Source organism: Stenella coeruleoalba (assembly GCF_951394435.1).
Source record: "Stenella coeruleoalba genome assembly, chromosome: 14".
NCBI lineage: Eukaryota > Metazoa > Chordata > Mammalia > Artiodactyla > Delphinidae > Stenella > Stenella coeruleoalba.
Genome location: NC_137160.1, coordinates 27013447 through 27038318, shown reverse-complemented (window position 1 = coordinate 27038318; position 24872 = coordinate 27013447). Strand labels below are relative to the sequence as shown.

General features: G+C 48.3%; 1 protein-coding gene across 3 annotated transcripts in view; it reads right to left on the bottom strand.

Annotated features, from left to right (window-relative positions):
* The window catches only part of LOXHD1 (lipoxygenase homology PLAT domains 1), a gene marked incomplete at both ends in the record, with an annotated part of 201528 nt that overhangs the window by 85864 nt on the left and 90792 nt on the right, over positions 1-24872 (bottom strand). For 2 of the 3 annotated variants that reach the window (XM_079941781.1, XM_079941782.1), the window contains 9 exons: positions 267-371; positions 1115-1281; positions 9508-9641; positions 11753-11907; positions 12358-12826; positions 15361-15521; positions 18550-18742; positions 21171-21367; positions 23558-23634. In XM_079941781.1, the coding sequence (XP_079797907.1) occupies positions 267-371; positions 1115-1281; positions 9508-9641; positions 11753-11907; positions 12358-12826; positions 15361-15521; positions 18550-18742; positions 21171-21367; positions 23558-23634 (1658 nt within the window). The remainder of the gene's footprint in view (positions 1-266; positions 372-1114; positions 1282-9507; positions 9642-11752; positions 11908-12357; positions 12827-15360; positions 15522-18549; positions 18743-21170; positions 21368-23557; positions 23635-24872) is intronic. The other variant, XM_079941783.1, reaches the window with a different exon arrangement.

Here is a 24872-nt window from a genome sequence, read left to right as displayed (position 1 = left end):
CTCTAGAGATCTGCTGTACACCACATACCTATAGTCAATGACCATGTATCGTACATTTAAAATTTGGTAAGAAAATAGATTGCATGTTAAGTATTCTTCATAAAATAAAATAAAATAATAAAGAGAATTTAAAAATATGGTTTCTTAAAATAAAAGAGAGAAAGAGGGAGAGTCACGTCCAGTAATTCCTTGGAAAATTGCACTGAATCTCCCAGTCTCCCTGGAGGGGAACGTGGGTGAACCTCGGCCCTGCGTTGCTTTCTTACCAGTGTCATCTTGAGTGCCAAAGAGTGTGATGAAGACATTGGCATCGGTGCCCGCGTTCTTCTTGTCCCCGGTCTTTATGGTCACTGAGAATGTGGTAGATTTATCTGCCAGGAGAAGAGTGTGGAGAAGTGAGTGGTAGATTCCACCTCCCATGAAGGGAGGAGGAAGAAAACGTACTGAGCATGTTTCTCTGCTCGTGTTGGCTGTTTTTATGAATCACTTTACTTGTAGCATGTGTTCTTCTGCAGCTGCCTTTAGTCTGGAAACTTCCTGAAGGCAGAGATGAGGTCCCCCCACCCCACATCCAGCTCACACAGGAAACCCTCAATCAGTAAAGTTGTAGGATGCTTGGGGAAGACTTGGGGTGACTGTGGGGTTCAGAGACTCAACAGCCAGGAGCCCTGGTGTGACTCCTTCAGGTTGGGAAGTTTTAGGGATGCATGTTTCAAGGAAGGGAACACAAGCGTCATAGAACTCTTGAAAGTTCATTCTTTCCCTTGACGAAAATATCCATATTGAGAGTCTATAATGTGCCTGGAGGGGAGGACACAAGTCTAAGTCAGAGTCAGCTATAACTATTCTATTCTATTCCATTCCTTCCATTCCATTCTATTCCTGACAATAACTCCATGCTAGGCCATGTACTTCATACCCAGCCATATGCTAGACATGTGAGAATACGCCCCCTTCACCTCCCCATTCTTGCCATGGAGGAATGAGAGAACAGATAGATTCCCAGGGAAGGAAGTGCCCAGAGCCCACAGGGGAAGGGAAGATGGAGACCTAGTGGGGGAGAGACAGAGGAAAGGGGTGCTGGAGGGGAGAAATCAGCTCTAGGTTAGGAAACCTTTCTGCTCCAGGGCCAGGTTGTCGAGGGGGTTGCTGTCATCTCCCCCACCCTCCTCATCCTCGCTTGGCGGCAGCACATAGGACTCATCCACTGGCAACAGCTCCCTGGACAGCTGGCCGTCATCCTCCTCCACTGCCAGCCAGCGCTGGCACGGAAAGTAGTACCTGTGGGGACAGGGGGTGAGGAGAATTGAGGGATGTCTCTTTGGAAAGGTGTCATGAAACAGTAGTCATGGGCTGAGGAACGAGAGGCCATCATGGGGCCCAAATGCTCCCCTGTCTTCCCCCGCACCCCCAGCATTGCCCTCCCATCCTACCTAGCCTGGGAGTCACCCCATTAGTCACTTGGCTAGAGTAGACAACAAACATGGGATGTGGTTTCCATACAGCCCCACTGAAAATGGCTGGGTAACAGTGCCTGGAGCACAGCAAACCCTCAATCAGGGTCCTATTGGAGGAATCTAGAGGAAAAGGGGCTTCTGGGGACTGTTCCAGCCTTTTCTAGAATCAACCTGTTAGCCAGAGCCACTTTGGCAGAGAATGTTGTACACATAGGAGGGGCTTCATACCCAAGGGCTGAATTAGTGGATTTTAATGGAATGACCCAATTATGCTTCTGGAAGGTGCAAAGAGTATGGCTAAGGAGCTGGCACAGCAGACAGCGGGCATCACCCAGGGAAGGGAGGTCCGAGGTAGACTCCTCAGTGGAGAGGCTGAACCCAGAGCAAGGAAGGTGCCTGGACGGAAGGGAACTAAGGATGGGGGCCGAGAGAGGCAGCAGGGTGCGGGAACTGAGGACTCGCCTCTAGAGCCAGACTGGGGTTGAATCCTGGCTCTGCGGCCTACGGTCATGTGAGTTTGAACAAGTTTCTTTACTTCTTTGTGCGAAGGTTGCCAGGTTTAGCCAATAAAATCACAGGACTCCCAGTTAAATTGGAATTTTAGATAAGCAAGTAATAATGTTTCAATATACGTATGTCCTATCTAGTATTGGGGACATACTTATACTAAAACATTATCCATTGCTTATCTGACATTCAAATCTAATTGGCCATTCTGCAGTTTATCAGGCAACCCTCTGTAGAATGAGGATGATAGTGCCTATTTCATAGGTGGTTGTGAGAATTTCCCGACTCAAACATTTTTAAGTGCTTCAAAAAACTGCCTGGCTCTCAGTACGCTCTTGGTTAGGAATTTGCTAAAACTATTGTGAAGATGATGATGATTCTTCTTAATGCTTCCTTTCTTCCTCTTCAGTCCATGCCTGGGATCTCTGGAGATTGTGGGCTGGACAGTTCCCACTGGGCCCCTGAGCTTCCAGAACAACTCAGAGGGTTTGGGGATGCAGCCCATCTCTACAGCCCCATCTGCACCCCTTCCCCACCGCTGTCCAGGTGCATAAGATGCATTCAGGGTCTGGTCAAAGTCTGGAGAGGTGGGAGCAGTGTAGGCACAGGGTCTTGTCCCTGAATGAGCCCCCCATCCTCCTACAGTCCTTACTGCTTCCCAACGTCAGCATGGTAGAGGGGCAGCGCCAGAGGACGCCACCTTGGCCCAGGGGCTCGGATGGGGCACAGAGGGGCACCTGTGTATTGAGAGATGTGGATTTAACCTTGGGAGATATAAACCAAATTGCTATGACATTAGTGTTTAAGTGAAAAATGTATATCGTTCCACTTCTCTGCCTTTCAAATATATGAGTGGGAAAGTTAAACTTTTACTAATTTATGAATAATAGGCTTTAGTTCTAAATTATGGCCGATTAAGGGAGAGAGACAGAAGTAAGGAAAAGAGTGGGATTGGGGCCGAGGTGGAGTAATGAGAGTATGGGAAGCTGGAGGAGGACAGGGACAGAGGGAGAGAGATGCATAAAGAAAGAGCTGGGGGAGACTGATGCTGGGAGAGAAAAAAGTCAGTAAGAGGGGAAGGCACAAGCCCTCCCACACCCGTGAAGAGCGCACGCGCGGGGAGTCAGAGCCTGGCTTCTTGGCACCACCCCCGTGGTCCCTGAGATACCTGCACCATGAAGTTAAAGGCCCTTAGCACGCCCATGGCTGCAGCCTCCGCAGGCAGGAGAACCAGAGCTGGAGCCAGGATGGGCCTGAGCGCTGGACGTTTAGCCTCTATCCTCACAGCAACAACAAGCACTCACAGGAGGTCTAGTGGAGGACTGGGCCTACTGGCCCCTCCCCTTTCTCCCACAGGAATAAATCCTGCTCAGGCAGGTCTGCAGAGGGGAGTAGGCAGGGATTTTTCAGAAGCAAAGGGGAAGAGAGGCATGCAGGTGTTCTGGCCAGGTATGCCCACCACTCCACTTAAGCAAGGGCAATGGAAGGAAGACCCAGGGGTTGGGTCAGCAGGAGGTTTAAACTGAGCATTGGAACAAAGCTCGGGGCCACTAAAAGTATGAGTTTCACTTGCAAGTTAAACTGGAATGAGTGGATTGCAAAACTGAACGCTGTAAAATGTATTTAATATGTTCCCATTTTGTGCATAAAGGCTGGAGCACATCAAGTATGTCAACTGGTGGTACTGGAAGAGCGGCATAGCAACAGTGGGTCTGGAATTCCAGAACTCTGGGTTTGTGCCCCTGCTCTTCCCCTTACACTGTATGGCTCCTGGGCCCCGAGTTTCATCACCAAGAAGGCCTCTGCGGGGTGTGAGCAGAGGAGGGACGTGGCCTAAGGGCTGGATGGCTGTAGACACTAGGAGGGCCTGGGTGAAGCAGAGGCACCAGCCAAGAGGCTCTGACCAGGGGGTGCTGAAGATGGGGAGAGGGGGTCTGGCTGAGCTTTTCTGACACAGTGGCGATGGATTGGGGGTGGGGCATGAGCGGCAAAGGGGAGTCAGGGTGGAGTCACTTTGCATGGAGACATGTGACTGGGTCCAGGGGCAGCTGAGGGATGAGGTCAGTGTTCATTTACCCTTCTGGCTGCAGAGGCCTTATTCCTGAGCTAATAAAGGTCATGGGAGGCCACAGGCACTGTCGGGGAAGACGGTGTCTCTTCGAGAGAGAGAGCAGATTTGCTGCTCTAATTTTTCTTTCTCTGAACGGCCATTTTTTTTTAATTTGAATTCTATTTTATTTATTTATTTTTTATATAGCAGGTTCTTATTACTTATCTATTTTATACATATTAGTGTATATATGTCAGTCCCAATCTCCCAGTTCATTGCACCACCACCACCCCACCCCACCCCCACGCCGCTTCCCCCGCTTGGTGTCCAGATGTTTGTTCTCTACATCTGTGTCTCTATTTCTGCCTTGCAAACTGGTTCATCTGTACCATTTTTCTAGATTCCACATATGTGTTAATATATGATATTTGTTTTTCTCTTTCTGACTTACTTCACTCTCTGTGACAATCTCTAGGTCCATCCACATCTCTACAAATGACCCAATTTCGTTCCATTTTATGGCTGAGTAACATTCCATTGTATATATGTACCACATCTTCTTTATCCATTTGTCTGTCGATGGGCATTTAGGTTGCTTCCATGACCTGGCTATGGTAAATAGTGCTGCAATGAACATTGTTGTGCATGTGCATGTTGAATTATTGTATTCTCTGGGTATATGCCCAGTAGTGGGATTGCTGGGTCATACGGTAATTCTAATTTTAGTTTTTTAAGGAACCTCCATACTGTTCTCCATAGTGGCTGTATCAATTTACATTCCCACCAACAGTGCAACAGGGTCCCCTTTTCTCCACACCCTCTCCAGCACTTGTTGTTTGGAGATTTTCTGATGATGCCCATTCTAACTGGTGTGAGGTGATACCTCATTGTAGTTTTGATTTGCATTTCTCTAATAATTAGTGATGTTGAGCATTTTTCATGTGCCTCTTGGCCATCTGTATGTCTCCTTTGGAGAAATGTCTATTTAGGTCTTCTGCCCATTTTTTGATTGGGTTGTTTAGTTTTTTTTAATATTGAGCTGCGTGAGCTGTTTATATATTTTGGAGATGAATCCTTTGTTTGTTGATTCATTTGCAAATATTTTCTCCCATTCTGAGGGTTGTCTTTTTGTCTTGTTTATAGTTTCCTTTGCTGTGCAAAAGCTTTTAAGTTTCATTAGGTCCCATTTGTTTATTTTGTTTTTATTTCCATTACTCCAGGAGAGGGGTCAAAAAAGATCTTGCTGTGATTTATGTCAAGGAGTGTTCTTCCTATGTTTTCCTCTAAGAGTTTTACAGTGTCCGGTCTTACATTTAGGTATTTAATCCATTTTGCATTTATTTTTGTGTATGGTGTTAGGGCGTTTTCTAATTTCATTCTTTTACATGTAGCTGTCCAGTTTTCCCAGCACCACTTTTTTTTTTAAATTTGTATTTATTTATTTTTGGCTGTGTTGGGTCTTCATTGCTGCACGCAGCTTTTCTCTAGTTGTGGGGAGTGGGGGCTACTCTTTGTTGCAGTGCAAGGGCTTCTCATGGCAGTGGCTTCTCTTGTTGCAGAGCATGGGCTCTAGGCGCATGGGCTTCAGTTAGTTGTGGCACATGGGCTCAGTAGTCGTGGCTCACGGGCTCTACAGAGCAGGCTCAGTAGTTGTGGTGCACGGGCTTAGTTGCCCTGTGGCACGTGGGATCTTCCCGGACCAGGGTTTGAACCCGTGTCCCCTGCATTGGCAGGAGGATTCTTAACCACTGTGCCACAAGGGAAGTCCCCAGCACCACTTACTGAAGAGACTGTCTTTTCTCCATTGTATATCCTTGCCTCCTTTGTCATAGATTAGTTGACTATAGGTGTGTGGGCTTATCTCTGGGCTTTCTATCCTGTTCCATTGATCTATACTGCTGTTTTTGTTCCAGTACCTTATTGTCTTGATTACTGTAGCCTTGTAGTATAGTCTGAAGTCAGGGAATCTGATTCTTCCAGCTCTGTTTTTAACCCTCAAGATTGCTTTGGCTATTCGGGGTCTTCCATGTCTCCATACAAATTTTAGGATTTTTTGTTCCAGTTCTGTTCTGTCTGTATGATCTGTCCATTGGTGTAAATGAGGTGTTAAAGTCCCCCACTATTATTGTGTTACTGTCAATTTCCTCTTGTATAGCTGTTAGCATTTGCCTTATGTATTGAGGTGCTCCTATGTTGGGTGCATATATATTTATAATTGTTATATCTTCTTCTTGGATTGATCTCTTGATCATTACATAGTGTCCTTGTCTTTTGTAACATTCTTTATTTTAAAGTCTATTTTATCTGATATGAGTATTGCTACTCCAGCTTTCTCTTGATTTCCATTTTCATGGAATATCTTTTTCCATCCCCTAACTTTCAGTCCGTACGTGTCCCTAGGTCTGAAATGGGTCTCTTGTAGACAGCATATATGTGGGTCTTGTTTTTGTATCCATTCAGCGAGCCTGTGTCTTTTGATTGGAGCATTTAATCCATTCACATTTAAGGTAATTATCGATATGTATGTTCCTATTACCATTTTCTTAATTGTTTTGGGTTTGTTTTTGTAAGTCCTTTTCTTCTCTTGTGTCTCCCACTTAGAGAAGTTCTTTTAGCATTTGCTGTAGAGCTGGTTTGGTGCTGCTGAATTCTCTTAACTTTTGCTTGTCTGTAAAGCTTTTGATTTCTCTGTCGAACCTGAATGAGATCCTTGCCGTGTAGAGTAGGTTTGGTTGTAGGTTCTTCCCTTTCATCACTTTAAATATGTCATGCCACTCCCTTCTGGCTTGTAGAGTTTCTGCTAAGAAATCAGCTGTTAACCTTATGGGAGTTCCCTTGTATGTTATTTGTCGTTTTTCCCTTGTTGCTTTTAATAATTTTTCTTTGTCTTTAATTTTTGTCAATTTGATTACTATGTGTCTCAGTGTGTTTCTCCTTGGGTTTATCCTGCCTGGGACTCTCTGCACTTCCTGGACTTGGGTGGCTATTTCCTTTCCCATGGTAGAGAAGTTTTTGAGTATACTCTCTTCAAATACTTTCTCGGGTCCTTTCTCTCTCTCTTCTCGTTCTGGGACCAGTGTAATGTGAATGTTGTTGCGTTTAATGTTGTCCCAGAGGTCTCTTAGGCTGTCTTCATTTCTTTTCATTCTTTTTTCTTTATTCTGTTCTGTAGCAGTGATTTCCACCATTCTGTCTCCCAGGTCACTTATCCGTTCTTCTGCCTCAGGTATTCTGCTATTGATTCCTTCTAGTGTATTTTTCATTTCAGTTATTGTATTGTTCATCTCTGTTTGTTTGTTCTTTTATTCTTCTAGGTTTTTGTTAAACATTTCTTGCATCTTCTCGCTCTTTGCCTTCATTCTTTTTCCGAGGTCCTGGATCATCTTCACTATTATTATTCTGAATTCTTTTTCTGGAAGGTTGCCTATCTCCACTTTATTTAGTTGTTTTTCTGGTGTTTTATCTTGTTCCTTCATCTGATACATAATCCTCTGCCTTTTCATTTTGTCTGTCTTTCTGTGAATGTGGTTTCTGTTCCACAGGCTGCAGGACTGTGGTTCTTGCTTCAGCTGTCTGCCCTCTGGTGGATGAGGCTATCTAAGAGGCTTGTGCAAGTTTCCTGATGGGAGGGACTGGTGGTGGGTAGAGCTGGGTGTTGCTCTGGTGGGCAGAGTTCAGTAAAACTTTAATAGGCTTGTCTGCTGGTGTGTGGGGCTGAGTTCCCTCCCCGTTGGTTGTTTGGCCTGAGGTGACCCAGCACTGGATCCTACAGCCTCTTTGGTGGGGCTAATGGTGGACTACGGGAAGGCTCACGCCAAGGAGTACTTCCCAGAACTTCTGCTGCCGGTGTCCTTATCCTCGTGGTGAGCCACAGCTGCCCCCCTCCTCTGCAGGAGAACCTCCAATACAAGCAGGTAGGTCTGGTTCAGTCTCCTGTGGGGTCACTGCTCCTTCCTCCTGGGTCCTGGTGCACACACTACTTTGTGTGTGCCCTCCATGAGTGGAGTCTCTGTTTCCCCCAGTCCTGTTGAAGTCCTGCAATCAAATCCTGCTAGGCTTCAAAGTCTGATTCTCTTGGAATTCCTCCTCCCATTGCCAGACGCTAAGGTTGGGAAGCCTGATGTGGGGCTTAGAACCTTCACTCCAGTTGGTGGACTTCTGTGGTATAATTGTTCTCCAGTTCATAAGTCACCCACCCAGAGGTTATGGGATTTGATTTTATTGTGATTGCACCGCTCCCACCATCTCATTGAGGCTTTGCCTTTGGCTTTGTATGTGGGTTATCTTTTTTGGTGAGTTCCAGTGTCTTCCTGTCGATGATTGTTCAGCAGTTAGTTGTGATTCTTGCAAGAGGGAGTGAGCGCACGTCCTTCTACTCCACCATCTTTTACCAGTCTCCCATGATTTTACATCTATCTCCCAGGGCAGGCTTTGCTCAGAGTTGCTCTCTCTACTTGCAAGTGGTTGGAGCTGGCTCAGCACAGAGCCCTTACTGCTGCTCAATACCAAGGAAACAAAGAAAAGAAACTGTACAGCACCAATGAGAAAGGATGGCGATGGAAGAGGAGGAGATAAGGGGAGTGAGCTCCTGGGGCTAGTTGTGAATCTGAAGCACGGGCCAGCAAACTATGGCCTGTGGGCCAAACCTGGCCCACCTGCTTATGTACATCCCACAAACTAAGCAGAGATTTCACATCTTTAAATGGTTGAAAAAAATCTAAAAACAATAATATTTTGTGAAATGTGAAAATTACTTGCAATTCAAGTTTCAGTGTCTATAAATGAAGTTTTAGTGAAACACAACCACTTCAATTCACTTAGCATCATCTATGGCTGTTTTTCTGCAGCAAAGGCAAAGTCGAGCAGTTGTTACAGAGACCAAATGGCCCTGAAAACCTAAAATATTTGCTCTCTGGCCTTTACAGGATAAGTTTGCTTATTTCTAGTCTAGAACATTAAAACAATGTCCTGGAAGTCACTTTGTACATGGAGAGACTTATGGGTTCTAAGTCTGGCCATGGAGATTGGGCCATGGCAAGGACAGAAAACCTGACATTCTGAAATGATGGAGTCAAGAACTGGATTGGATGTCCTACCAGACTGTCACCTGACAGGGCAAGCAGCTGAGGGTCTGCTCAGGGAGAGGGAAGGGAGGGAGGCAATGCCCACCCAGCCAGCTCCATGGGCCAAACCCACATCCTAGACACCCCACCCCCACCCTCACCCACCACAGCCACACCACCCCCACCCTCACCCACCACAGCCACCCCACCCCCACCCTCACCCGCCACAACCACTCCACCCCCACCCTCATCCGCCACAGCCACCCCACCCCCACCCTCACCCACCACAGCCACCCCACCCCCACCCTCACCCACCACAGCCACCCTATCCCAACCCTCACCCATCACAGCCACCCCACTCCCACCCTTTTTTCCATGACTACTTCGTGGCAGGCATGGCCTTCCCTCCCTCCCTTCCAGTCCCACTCACGTGATCTCGTTGTTCATGTCAGTGATGTCTATTCTGTCCAGGAACCAGCCTGCTCTGTTGCCCGAGTTGTCATGGCGAATCCGAATCTTGGTCAGGGGGCCAAGGTCAATGGCGTAGATGGTGAAGGTGTCTGTCTGGGAAGGGTCAGAGTAGCACACTGGGGGGCAGCCCTCCCCACCTCGCCATCAGCTTCACCTTCCCAGGACTTGGGGCAGCCTGAGACCGGCTGTAAGATCCAAAGCATCAGGGGAAGGCGGAATGGAAAATGCAGTCAGTTGTCTGGTGTTCGGTCTACTCTATTGGTTTTTGTTTTTGTTTATTGAGTTATCATTAATATACAAAATTATATTAGTTTCAGGTGTGCAACATAGTGTTTTGATGTTTTTATACATTATGGAATGATCACCACATAAAGACCAGTTACCATCATTGTTACAACATTATTGACTATATTCCTTATGCGTACATTCCATTCCTGTGACTTACTTATTTTATAGCTGGAAGTTTGCAACTCTTAATTCCCTTCACCTATTGCACTACTGTCTTTACACCTGCACCTGCCAGGGAGGTCTCACTTTCACTGTGTCCTGCAAGGTGGAGGGAGGAGTAGGAGGGTGACGAAGGTGACCATAAGAGAGGAGTAGAGGAGAAAACAGGTTGGCTGGGCGCTCCCTGTTGTGTTATGGGGAGTGTGTGTGTGTGTGTGTGTGTGTGTGTGTACGGCCTATTGCTTGGGTGTGTGCTGAGACCACGTGCTGCGCGTGCACATACGTGCATAAACTCCTTCAACCATAATTTTAATTAAGTACCTACTATAAGCCAAAGTGCAAATCTAAAGTGACTGACAGAATTCGGAGTGTAAGACTTGGATTGCTCACCATTCAGGTGAGAAGAGAGACTGTGTACGATACAAGTATACACATACTCACTGGAGGAAGCAGATGATACCAGGACCCATTGAAATTTTGTATACCCTTCACTTAGATTTTGCAACATGTGCTTTCTCTCCCACACTCTCTTGCCCTTTCTCTATTTTTTTTCTGAATCATTTGAAAGTATATGGCAGATATCATGATCCTCCACTCAAATTCTTCAACATAGATTTTCTAAGAACAAGGACATTCTCATATAATCAGAGTACAGTGACCAAATTCAGGAAACTTAAAATCAACACACTATTATCTAACATACAGTCCCTATTCAAATTTCATCAGCCGTACCAGTTACAACCTCTATAGCAATTTTCTTCCAATTCCAGCCATCATAGTGGCTATAATTTTTAAATGAAAGTACTGAAATACAGAAATAAATCCTGATTCTCAGGTCATGGGAAGGCAGTGTTGAAGGAAAAAGCAGGGGATATCTGAAATAAATCAAGCAATGAGCCCAGAAGTATTTTTCATGGATTTGGTTTATTTCTGGTTTTTCTCTGTGTTGATAAGGGAATCTGGTTTTGGGATGGGGGCAGAAATGTGAAAGGTGAGATGAGAGACAGTCTAGCCAGAGGATGCAGTAAACTCTCAAAGGACAAGAAGGACAGATGTATTTTCCATGCTTTTCCTACTATACCTAGAAGAGGGAGAGGTATGCATTTCTCTCAATGCTCAAAAGCCTTTGTGGCATCACTGCCTCAGGATGCAGGTCGGGCTTCTCAGCCTGTCCTTCAAGGCTCTCATGCCCTCACCCCTTAAATTGGTCCCGTCAAGCTTCCCAGAGGCAGCGCCCACCATGGCTTGGCATTAACCACAGCATAGCGAGAAGACCCACTGTCCTCCAACTGGCCTTCCACACTTCCACTCCCACGTCTTTGTCATGCGGTCACATCTTCAGAGAACACCTCTCTCACTGTCATCTTTAGACATGGACACCATAGTCACCCACCACGGCCCAGTTCACATCCCTCCTTCTCACTAAGTTTCCCCCAAAGCACCATCTTACGGTCAGCACTTCCTCCTTGAACCCCTGCCCCACTCACTCAGCACCTGAGCATCTGCTACCTATACTATCTCCAGTTAGTTGCTGTGGGCTTCCTGGCACTGATCCCCACCTGTGCCTTTCTTAGGTCCCCACCACAAAGCGCCGGTGCTTACAGAAGAGGCACTTCCATTCTACCTGGCTGGATTGAACAGAGCACACTGCTGGACACAGCAGTGCTGTGCTGGGTGGAGCTGCCTCAGGAATCACCAGAGGGCTCTCTCCATCTGGGTCCCACCCACCGCCTGGGGTCAGAGAGCCCAAGCCCTACCTGCCCCTGCTCAAACTTGTTGGACTTGTCCGACTTCTTTAGGGGCCGCTCTCCCGTGTCCCCATATTCCTCCCCGTAGATGGTCAGGAAGACATTGGCATCGGTGCCAGCCTTGGGCACACTCCCCGTGATCACCTGGACCTCGTAGGTGTTGGCTGGGGACACAAAACACACAGTGTTGAGGACACCTGGGCCTCGGGGTGGACCTGAGGCTCAACCCCTCTGATCTAGCCAGATGGTGGGAGTAGGAAGGACCTCCGGGTACACCCGCATCTACATTAACCTAGAATTGAACCCGTCCCTCCTCCCTACCCGAGACTTCTCTTTGCCATGAAGCCCAAGAGGCTGAGAGTCCTGGCAAAACTCACAGTCAGCAACCCTCCTACCGATGTCCCCCACGTGGAGTTACAGCGAGTTATACCAGGGCTCCTTCCAAGAGTCTCAGGACAAGGGCAATGCCAACCCCAGCAAAGAACTGTCCGTGGAGGCATTTCAGCAGAGGGCAGGTGAGGAGAGCCATGGGCCCCCCACGTGAGAGGAGAGCTGGGCACCCTCCCCCTCCCTGCCACCCCCCAGGGGACCGTCTGACACCTCCTCAGGCTTACGCTCAGGACCCTCTCGGCCTGCGGGCACCAGCTCCACGACAAGTTCATTGTCCTCCTTGCCCCGGGCCAGCCAGCGGTGGGCGTCAAACTTGTACTCCTCGATCACCTCCTGCATCCCGGGTCCAAATTCCTCCTCCTCCTCCTCCTCCTCGGTTTCCTCGTCCTCCTCCTCCGACGAGGACTCCTCCGACGAGGACTCTTCCTCCTCCTCCCCCTCGTCCTCCTCGTCGCTGCCCTTCTTCTTCTTCTTCTTCCTCTGCAGCTTGGCCTTCAGACGCTCCTTTTTGAGCAGCTGCCGCAACTTGTCCTTCTCCTTCTTCCTCCGCGCCTCCTCCTCGGGCGTGAGGTCCTCCTCCCGCACTGCCGTGTGCCGCAGCCACACGGTGTCCACGAACCAGCTGGGGCTGAGGCCCTCGCCCGTGTGGCCGAGCCGGATCTTGAAGACCTGGCCCACGTCCGCCGCCTCCAGCTGCTCAAAGCGCGGGGCAGTGGCTGGGGGTCGGGGGTGGCATCCGCCTCGCCCCCTGAGGAGCCTGGCGCCTCTTGCACCAGGAGCGTGGGATGAAGAGGCTGGGACCTCTGAGCTCAAAGTTGCCACCGCTCCTCCTCTCGTGCACGCAAGCCTGGTTTCCCTTCCCGCCTCCCCCCCCCCCACCCCCGCAAGCGGGTGTCCTTCTAAACCCCTGTACAGAGGGCAAAGATGGTCTCCCTCCCTCTCTTTCTCTTTCCCCCTTTACACACACACACAGACACACACACACACACACACACCCCACACACATCACACTCATTCCTTTTTTTTTTTTATTGCGGTACGCGGGCCTCTCACTGTTGTGGCCTCTCCCGTTGCGGAGCACAGGCTCCGGACGCGCAGGCTCAGCGGCCATGGCTCACGGGCCCAGCCGCTCCGCGGCATGTGGGATCTTCCCGGACCGGGGCACGAAGCCGTGTCCCCTGCATCGGCAGGCGGACTCTCAACCACTGCGCCACCAGGGAAGCCCTCATTCCTTTTTTTTTTTAATTCCATATCTTCATCTTTATTCCCTCACGCAGAATGCCTTCATTCCTTCCTCTACCTCTAAAACCTATTCATTCTCATTCCTGAGCTTTATTATTACTTTATTTTTTTTAGTTTGTGCTTTTCTGTGCTCTCCTTCCGAACATTTTTTTTCAGCATTAATTATGTATAAATTTTGCAAGAAGCAAAAAATAAGTGTTATTTTTCAAAAAATAGAAGTCTCCCCCAGGCCCCTCCCACACACCAGCGTCTCCTCTCCCTGGGAGCTCAGAGGGGAGGGGGCCCAGAGCTTGGCCCGGCCTGGGTGCCCTCTTTGCCCATGAGCTCTGGTGTCTGCACATCAAGTGGGAATTCCTGAGAGCAGGGACTGTTCGTTCTTGCTTTTCTCTCCCACTGGGCCTAGCACGTGTCTGGCTCAAAGGGCAGTGTCTGTGGATTTAGCTTTGCTTCAGAGGATCAGGTCCTTGACCTTCGATCTGCCACTCTGTTCTGAGCCTCATACTGTGGGGTGGTCTGGCCCCCGCAGAGCTCAGGGGACAGCTCACATGGAGTTCCTGCCGGTCGGGCCACTCTTAGGGCTCCCTGTGCTGATGGGCCCTTGCCTGGGTGTCTGACAATCCTTAAAGCCCAGTCCCACCAGTTCTCTGCTTGTGTGCTGGGGAAACTGAGGCCCAGGGCTGTCCTATGAGTTGTTCAGTGTCCCATAATTGGAGCCCAGGCCTAGATGAGAACTCGGGCCTTCTGACTCCCGGTTCATGAAGCCACAATGCAGCCAAAACCATCTTTGTGAGGAAATTATTAGCCAGAATGGAGCCCAGGGCCCCCAGGAAGAGGAACGTATTCTTCTCAGCTACATAGGGGATGGGCTCTCGATACGGGAAGTCCCTTCTTCAGCACATTCCATCTCCTCTCTAGTGCTTTCCAGGTCACAGCATCCTTGCAAGCCAGCTCACTTGCTGTCCCCTCTCCCCCCAACTGTCTGCCCAGCCGTTAATGCAGCCACCACCATGTGCAGCCATGCAGTCTGTTCACATCCAGAAGATGCCCTGCTCTTACATCTGCATGACTTGATTTCCCAAGTCCTTTCCCTGACTTTGACTATTTTGATCTTTCCAGGGGCTGTGAAGCAGGCCAGGCAGGTGTTATGAAGCTAGGTTTGAGCTGATAAAGAAGCTGAGGCTCAGAGAGGTGAACCGCTCGGGCCTCTGCATCCTCAGCAGTGTAATGAGGGGTTGGACTCCAGGAGGCCCCCTTCAGTGCTAACATTCCAGACACCTGTGACACTGGCCCAGCTCAGCCAGGACCCTCTCTGCTGGGCACTGGGTTAGGACTCTTTGCTGAGGGCCAAGCTGCTTGGGGCACACAGACACTCATAGACCAGCCAGCATGAATACGCTTCATTCACACACAGGTCTGCAGACACACACATGCACACACGCACTCATGTCCCACATAAGACATTCATGTGCCTCCCCAGGGGGCACCACCCTTGCATCCTCCTTCCTCTCCTGTCAACAACATGCTCGCACTCTCATCTCTTTTTCTCCTCTACTCGAAGGGAAGTGAGGAGGTCTGGGGCCCTCAGAACACAGCCGGGAGACCCCAAGCCTCCCAGTATCCTGTTTGGGAGGCACGGCCCCGCCGTCAGGCTGAGTGAGTGGTAGAATCAGAGGCCAAGGCTGGGAATGAATGTAGTAACCAAGGGTCTCGTGCAGTATTTTGCTAAATTAGAATCACCTGCTCCAGCAGTTCTCAGAATTGGCAGCATATTAGTATCTCTGGTAAAGCATTCAGAAACGTTCCCAGAAAACAGGTCCCACCATAAAGGTTCTGATTTAACTGATGCAGGTATAGACCAGGCAGCCCTTTTTTCTAAAGCTCCCCAGGTGATTCTAATAAGAAGCCAGGGCTGAGAACCAATACCTCCACTTTCAGACAACTGCTGGGCCCTCTGTTGACAACCCCACTGCTTTGCCCACACACACCTGGAATGTGTCCTTGGACGCCCGCTCAAACACTTTTGAGCGGCTGGAGAGGAAGAGCACTTCTGTCTTGCCTTCCTCGCCGTAGATCTGCATGTAGACTCGGGCAGTGGTGCTTGCGCCGCCCACATCCCCTGTCCAAATCTCAACCTCGTAGTGGATCACTGGGTGGGCACATGGGGGAGAAATGGGACATTTAGTAATAACGGTAGTAGTAATCATTACAAAGCAAACACTTCGCAAGCCTCTACCCTGTGTCTGGTGCTTCTTAGGCATTCTCTTATCCAACCCTCCCATCAATATCATAAACCCCATTATTTCCATTTTGAAGATTGCCAAACTGAGGCTTAGAAGAATTGAGTAGGTGGTGGAAATGGCAAACCCAAGCCATCAGACTGCAAAGCTCAGTTATCCTGTGTGTCACACATGTCCTCTGGAGCCAGGGACGAAGAGTAGTCAGTACACCAGCTGGCACCCTCTGCTGTGTGCCTACCCCTGGGCAGACACCACAGTGCAGAAAGAAGTACAAGGCTGTGTGTTTGTTTCTTTTCCTTATTTTCAGTAAAGGAGGAGGGGTTGAAATGATAATTTTCATTTAAATATATGCACCTTTCAGATGATATCAACAGATACAGCTACACAGAGAATTGTCTGTATTTTGAAGTAGTAATACTTCAAAATACAAGTAATACTTGATCAAGCTGTTAGAGGGTGGAAATGTGTTACAGGTATTTACCCCTAGAGGGCACTTCCCATAGGAGAGCAAAATATCTCCCAGAACTATGGGACCATATTTATTCAAAGTGACTATTACAAGACTTGCCCTCTCAGCAATGCTATAAGACAAAATCATAATTTTTTTCAAGTTAAGACTGTTATTTTCAACAAGATGAGGGATCTCCCACTACCGTAGCAATGTGAGAAATTGGGGGCTGAAAACAAGAGGACTAGCTGAGAGCCTGAAGAAGTTGAACTAGAGATATTGGCCTCAGCTGGGAGTGAGGGTGGGCTAGCAGATGGACCACAGGGGGACTCAGGAAAAGCCGGCATTGTGAATGGAGAGAACCCTGAACCCAGTTCCCTCTCTCGGTTCTTAGAAAAATAGCAGCCAGGATTATACAAAATGAGGACAGAGAAAAATGAGCATTCAGAGAACGAGAGCCAGCTCTTGGGAATGAATGTGGTATTAGCTGAAAGAAGATATTCCAAAGCAACAGTAAAGTCAAGGAGAGTTCTGAAGAGCAGAAAGGAAATTTCCCAAGAACAAATGATAGAAAGGTAAGAAAATCAGAGGAAGTCCAGCATCTCACTACAAGTTCAGTTCTAAAGGAAACAGAGGAAATAGAGAGGTGGAAATTGTCAAAGAAATAAATACAAAAAAGGGTCCCCAAACTAAAAAATGCTTCTAGACTGAAGGAGCCCGTGAGTTCCCAGAAGATTGGATGAAATTAAATCACAAAAGGCAGCGAGGACATCATGAAATTTCAGAATGCTAAGGATAGAAATAGGATCCTATAGGCTTTTAGAGAGAAAAAACCCAAAGTGTTGGGTAACAGAATGGCATCAGACTTCCCAGATGCAACCCTGGGAGCTAGAAGATGGTAGAATAATTCCTTCTAAACTCTGAGCTCGAACTCAGAATTCTCTAACAAGCCAAATTATGGATCAATGGTGACAGTAGACCAAAGACATTTGCAGACATTCAAATTTTCCATTGCAGTGGAGAATGTGTTCCCTCTAAAATGAGGGAATAAACCAAAGCAGAGGAAGGCATGAAATCCAGGAAACAGGAGATTTGACCCAGATGAGAGAAGAATGGAATGTCCAAAAGATAGTAGAAAGGAAGTCTCAAAAGGACAGCTTCATGGCAGCCTAGAGAACAGGACAGAGTCTCCCTTGAGACAGGGAGTGGGGGAGAAGAGTACAGAGAGGAAACCAACAGAATTCCTGTTGGGTTTGAACATATGAAAAGAATTCTAGTTCTATTGGGAAGATGGAGATAAGATGGTGTAATGGCAGAATTGTGTACCCCCAAAATTCATATGCTGATACTCTAACCCGTAGTATCTCAGAATGTGACTGTATTTGGAGACAGGGCCTTCATAGAGGTGATTAAGTTAAAATGAGGCCATTAAGGTGGATCCCAATCCAATGACTGGTGTCCTTGTAAGAAGAGATTGGGACACAGACATGCACATGCACACAGGAAGACCCTGTGAGAGACAGTGAGAAGGTGGCCATCTGCAAGCCCAGGACAGAGGAAACCCAACCTGCTGACACCTTGATCTTGGACTTCCAGCCTCCAGAACCAGGAGAAAACACATTTTTGTTGCTTAAGCCACCTAGTCTGTGATATTTTTTATGGTAGCCCTAGCGCACTAATGCAGATAGGTGGGTGTACAGATGGGTATATAGAAATATAGATGGGTATATCGAAAACTCTGCTAATGAATAAGTGAGGCTATTATTAACTCCAGAAAAAACAAAAAGTTGTATAAAACTTAAATTTAATTGTTATAAGTAGGTGTCAGTAGTGAAGAATATTACATGGTTATAATATGTACAAATCAAATATTGATTATTGAAGGCTGGGAGGAGGGGATTGTGTGTGTGCATGCATGTGCACATTCAATAAATATACGTTGAATGGTCTGTTTTGCTCATGGCTGCCTCTGCAAAGCCTAGGGCAGTGCTGGCACAGAGAAACATTCAACGTATATTTATTGAATAAATAAATGAATAAACAGCTTATCTCCTCCCCAGTCTTCCCGGGGGGAAGACTATTTCTCAAACTCCTCTTGAACACAGGGCTGACAAGCTATATTCCTTTTTTTGGCCGCGCCACGCAGCATGTGGGATCTTAGTTCCCTGACCGGGGATGGAACCCATGTCCCTTGCAGTGGAAGCATGGAGTCCTAACCACTGGACCTCCAGGGAATTCCCAGAAAGTATATTTCTTAATAAAGTCATTTGCTGCCTTTATCCCCCCAAAAAATGTTTTATCCATTGAGTCCTCAGTCTCCTCATCTGTAAAAGGAGCCCCGTTTCCCTCCCAGAACCCTGGTACCAGGGACAACTGGAAGCTTCCCCCCTTTGAGACAAGACCCAAGTCGCCCACAGTCCCTCCTCCTTCCCTGCTGCCCCACCCTACGGGGAACATTGTTGACAGTCCCGCCATGGCCACCTCCGTACGTTTCTGGATGTCCACGACATCGCTGGGGTACAGCTCCACCTCCAGGCGCCCATCAGCCTTGTTCTTGTCCAGCCAGCGGTTGGCAGGGAAGATGTACTGCTTGCCTTGTCGGGGCACATGGATCTGGATGCTGCCCAGGAACCAGCTGGCGTTCATGCCCGTGTTGTCGTGCCCGACCACCAGCCGGTTGATCTGGAAGGAAACCCAGGGTGCAAGTGAGCAAGGAGCCACTGTGTAGAAACCTTCATCCCTCCATCCCTACCCACCCCCAAACACCGGCACAAATGGCCCTCCTCAACCCGGTCTCCAGTTCCTTGGGAGGCTCAGGCTTAGCAGGAGGAGGCTGGGTCCCAGGCTTGCCTGCCCCCAGCCAGCCAGGGCACCAGGGCACCACCTCTGCTGCCTGGAGCCTCTGTCCTCAAGTCTTTAGTCCAGCTCACCTCCTGGGTACATTGTGAGAAACAAGTGTGGGAACAGGTGTGGCAGGAGCTTTGAAAGCTCCAGTATGTACTGAAAGTTAGGTGGTGGACTTCCTAAGAATGCGGTGAATGCACGAGAAAGCAAACGTTCAAAATATTAACCAACAGCTTCTGACAGCCACGCTGGTGATTTGGCTTTGTTTTGTTTTAAACCATCCACTATTGTACGTATTTTTACATGTCTTCTTCGACACACCCATCCTACAGGTGATAGAATATGCAGACAACCTCTTAGGGCTCTGTCATTCTGTGTCCAATTCCTCCTCTCACTCTTAGCACTGAAGTGCACTTTTTCCCTATAATACTCCATAGTTCAGTTGCTTCACTATTTTATATTTTATGTTAATCTTTGCCCACAAGTAACATAGATGAGCGCATAAATGATCATGTTACCATCCTTAAATGTACCTGGCTCTTCAACATTCAAATGACTTTTATGGTTTTTTTTGAAATGCTGTATACAGGGCAATTCTAACATCAGATGGAATTATCAGATGGCCTTTGAGATCCCTTCCAGCACCCCCTAGATCCTCTTCGTGGTGGTTTGGAGGAGTGACGCTTGCCGTGAGTCTGGTGCCCAAAGGCTAGGTTTAGAAAATTGTCCCTGTAAGCCTTGCTCTCACTCTTTTGCATACTAAGTGCACCTTTGCAGCTGGTAACGGAAGCACTATCGCAGCTGAGTGCATGTAGCCCGATCCCCTGGAATTGTGGGAAGGAGACCAACTATATCTACAGACACAGCTTGAGAGCCTTTGGGGTGTGTGCCAAGGGGCACGGGAGAGCTTCCTTGTCTTTCTGTGGTGCTGGGACTGTGACAGAGCAAAGACTGGGGCAGGTATTTTCTACCTGATGTGACAGAAAGCACCTTAATGGCAGGGACTACCTGTCAGTTCCACAACGACCAGCACCAGACGTGAGCAATGGTTCAGTCCATAACAGCTAGTGTTTATTGAACACACTACTGCATGTGGGTGTTACTAACATAGTTAATGCTATAACAATCTCATTGGGATCCCTTTTGATAGTAATGAGGAAACTGAGGCAAACAGAGATGAAGTAACTTGCACACGGCAGGTACGTGGAAACACTGGGCTTCAGACCCAGGCAGTCGGCAGCCTGAAACCACGCTCCCACCCTCTTGGCCACACTGTTTGTTGAGGGGGTTTCAGAAACACGAGAAGGGCCCTAACGCCCTCCCCCATCCCTCAGATATCTCATTTATCTGTTGGCTGTTACCAGAAATCCTTAGTAATGCAAACAGCATTTCAGTCTACAATTATTAATTCAGCTTAAAATGTAAATACATTTTGATCAAGGAAAATCTTGATTTAAGCTCATTACCTTCAAGATATAAATGACTGACATGAGATCATTCCCCAGAGCACCTGAAATAAGGTGAGGCTCACCAAGAGGGGAAGGGGTTAGCAAAGGGGAGGTTGTAACCCTCTCAGTTTCCACAAGCCACCTCCTGAGACGGGCAGGTGATAACATGAAGCCCAGCTCAGACATTTCTAGAAAAGTCTCCAACACTTGAGTGCAGGCAGTCAGATCCACACTTCTCCAGGTGAAGTGCTCAGACCCCTTGCAGCAGGGCCACCTGGAGACATGATGGAGGGAGACCCTTGGGGGCCCCATCCTCTAAGGCAGAGTCTCTCAGGTGTGGCCTGGGAGTAAACACTGAAACGGGCTTCCTGAGCGTCACTCTGATACACACTCTAGTTTGGAATTGGGAAGTATTTTCAGTCCCTCTTCACAGCTTTTCCTCCTCTCTTCCTTCCCTGTACACCACAGTCCCCTTCTCCAGTGTTTGGGACCCAGGTCCATCAGTCCTGGCTATGGAGGTAAAGGAAATGTTGGGATTACAGCCACTAAGAATACATCTTCAAGCCCCAAAGAGATTCTGGAAGCTTGACCACTGTTCACATGTCTTCTGCTGCTCCAGGTCATAACTGGAAAACAACGTACTTCACTACCCATGCCCTTGGTCATTTTTTTCCTTCAAAATGGGTTCATCTGTGTGTCTGCAAGTGTGTGTGTGTGTGTGTGTGTGTGTGTGTGTGTGTGTGTGTGAGAATCCATGTGCAGATACACGCAGGTGAACGGGTAAGATGCCATCACATGGTCTCAGGAAGAAGACTTACGGGTCCAATGTTCAGGGTCTCCAGGGTGAACTCGTCCACCCGGCCACGTTCAAAGTAGTCTTTCAGGTTGTTGTCAGAGACAAGAAGATCTTGCTTGATGGTGTCAGATTTGTCCCCATAGAGCTTGATGTAGACTGTAGAATCTGTGCTGGCCCCAGGGAGGTCCCCTGTCTTCAGGCTGATGTGATAGCGGAAGTCTGAACAGCCCGAGGCAGGAGGAAGGAAGGGAGGGTTTAGTGCAGGGTGAGCGGGAGGGAGCGTGGGGCAGGAGGCTGTTCCACCAGGTCTGGGGCACTCAGCTGGGGGTTGGGAGCCCAGGGTCTTGCTCTCTTTATGTAACCCTGAGCCACTGGGGGGTGGCTCCCGCCAGCCCCCCTCATCTCAAAATCAGAATTCTAATACCTGCTTGGCCTGCCCCATGGGGTGTGAATGCACTGGGAACAGGAAGGCTTGCAAAGAATACTAAAATGTAAGAGACAAGGATTTAAAGCAAACACCTCATGCAATTTCTTGTCTGACGGATGAAGAAACTGAGGCAAAGGGAGCATCTACCTCCCTGCAGACAGTGTGTAGCACGTTTACACGGTGTTAGTGCTGAGTGTTCTGACCTCGGTTTTACAGGTGAGGAATCTGAGCTTCAGAAGATAATGTATTTGGCTCAAGATGGCAACAGTTAAGAAGGAGCCAGCCTAGCATCAAACACGAGGCTTTCAACGTTAAGCATATTTGAGAGTTGTGTTTTACACAGTCATTTAAGAAAGTAACCTTGTATTCATTTTTTAAAAATTGAGAAAATTGAGAAATGGAAGCTGAGTTTTAGCAAATAAACTTTCTGGCATCATATTGAAATAATCACAACTACTTTCTTTGAACTATTGTGTATTGATGTTTATATATTAAAATAAAATAGTTGGAGATATTAAAAAAAAAGAAGAAGAAGGAGTCAGCTATGAGGGAAACCCTAACATGGACCCCGTTCGGCCCCGTTCTCAACTGAAATGCCATGCTGATGTTACTCCATCTTATGACCTAGAAAGGTCTTCATCGTCTGTCCACAAGGGAGGATACAAAGGCCTGGTAAAAGGCAAGTCCTGGGATAACCTGAGCCACGACCCCAAGTCCTATAGGTTTGTTGCAGGGTATGGGTCTTGGGAATGAGGAGGGAAGCACTGAGAAGGCAAGTGATGCTAGTTCCAAGGCCCACTGTGCATGGCTGTCTCGGGGCCTTCCAGCACTGGCAAAAAAGACTCAGAGAAAGGCAGCTGAGCACAGCTGCTGCGGGGACAGCCCTACAGACCCGCCAGGCCCTGGTAGAGGCCAGACCTGTGGGTATGGCCCAGACCCACTCCTCCAGGGACACCTGAGGGCACCAAGGAAGTGGCTTTTGTCCTTCTTGCTGTAAAGATAGAGCAGGAACTGAGAAAAAAAAGACCTTGTCTTTACACCATTTTCCATCTAAATCCTTTCAAATGCTCTGACTTGGGAGTGGAGAGCCTGAAGGGTCCTTTCCATGTGGTAAAGCAGGGCTTGCTGGAGTGGAAAGGGCAAGGCAGGGAGACACAGACTCCTGGGCACTGGTACCAGCTCCACTGCTGGGTGCAGACCTGGCTGTACTAGGGGATCCCCTTGCCACAGGCATGGGTCGTGTGTCTAATGAGGGCATTAGTTCATCTCTTAAGGATCATCCCAGCTCTTAAATTCTGTAATTCTGCATTCAGAGAATGTAGAATTCCAACTCTTCAATTTTCTATCTGACCTTACAAAGATATTTAGCTCCACCAGATGTGTCCCCATCTGACAAATGGGCATAACAACATCAGCTCTGCTTACCTTCTGGGGTTATCGCAGGGCTCACATGAGATAATCAATGATAGATATGAGGTCTTGTAAAAGAAATGAGGTGTTGGTATTACTGAGGATTCTGGGTATGTTTCTTTTAAACTTTGTTTAATGTTCATGATCAAACCAAGGCACTTGAAGAAATAACACCATTAAGGAAAGCTGTAAGGCCTCCAGGATAATTCTTGGCATTGAAAACAATGTTTTCATTGTACAGCCCCTTCCAAACGTGTTTATCCTCTCCAGGCCCTGAATGATAGGTACCCCCAGCAATGGGCAACATTAGCCTGTTACTGCTCTTGTTACTCTCATTGACAGAGGCCCACATGCGTCAGGGCCCCACACTGAGGGCCATAACGCGGCTGTGTGCACAGCGCAGACAGACAGATTTCCAGATCCTCCCTCAGAGCCTCTTCCTCTCCACCCTGCCCAGTGCTGCCTCCGTGGAGTGAAGGGCGTGTGCTTTCCCCAACTGCCTTCTAAGCAGCCAAGGGAGGGCGTCTGTCCTGCCCAGGGCACACCTATCACCTGTCCTCAGGACGACTTACTCTTCAGTGTTGCATTGCTGTCGCTGGGCAGTAACTCTCGGACCAACTGCCCATCATCCTTATCCTTGTCCAACCACCTGCTGGGCAAACGAGGGGCTGTTAGCTCTTTGAGTGGGGCAGCCTGACAACCAACCATCACACAATTCATGCAGAGTCACCAGGAGGCCAGAGCTTTGAACTCAGCAAAGGAAAATGGTTCTACCAGAGCTCAGAACAAAGGATCCCAACCCAGACTAGGGAAGGAGGGCTGCCCTGGGGAGGTGATATCTGGCTGAGACTGGAAGGATGACAAAGAGTTAACCAGGAGAGGAGGGAGGCACATTCAGAGTGAACAACATGCTAGGACGGAGTGGAGCCTCCAGGAGCAGACGGACAGCCAGTGTGGATGGAATGGAACGAGTGAACGGTGCAGTGCTGGCAGATGAGGCTGGAGAGGTGGCAGGGTCACTTGATGTGGAACCGCGGTAGTCATGGTAAAGAGTCTGTCCTAAAAGCCATGAACACCTGTGTCATCGTTATCATAAAAAAAAACAACCCGCCTCTTTTTCTAAGAGTCCATCATGTGCATGGCACTGTGATGAGAGCTCTGGGGTGGGGAGAAGGCAGAGAAGATGCACTATGATGAATAAGACACAGCCCAGCCCCTGGAGAACCTGCAGTCTAGTTAAGAAGTCAGGACAGACTGGCTGAGGTACCGGAGACCAAGACAAGGATGGATGTTAAACCAAAGTAAGTGCAACAGAAGTGTAGAGAAGTGAGAAGGGCTCATGGTGAAGGGCCACTGATCTGAGTCCTCAAGGATGAATGAGATTTGCCAACAAGGAGAAGCTGGGTCTGGACCCTGCAGGGCTGGGATTTGAGGGCTACGACTCATCAATATGTCGGAGTGGGCCATGGCATCTGCCAGTGGAAAAGACATTGGACCAATTTGCCTGAAAAGCACTGCTCCCACAGAGCACAGAGACCCAGGCTGGGAAATCAAACAATCGTGCAAGCACGAGTTATCCAGGCCCCAGTACTCAAGACAGTCTGTGATATGGGCTGATGGCAAAAGAAGAGACACCCTCAGTGTTCTCCAGGGCAATGGGGAAACCAAGGTACTTGTTTCTTGACCATTTGTCTACATCTTGGTGCTTGTCTTTGCAGCCCACTCCTATTATACTCCCTAGAGGGAGGCAATCCTTGGGCCACAGAACCTATCAAAGGAAGTCAAAGCACTGTCTCCTCCCCAGCGCTCCCAACATGGAGCTCAGGCTTCTCTAAACCACAGTCCTCTCTGCCAATATACTGCCCCCCTCCCCAGGGTCAATTCAGG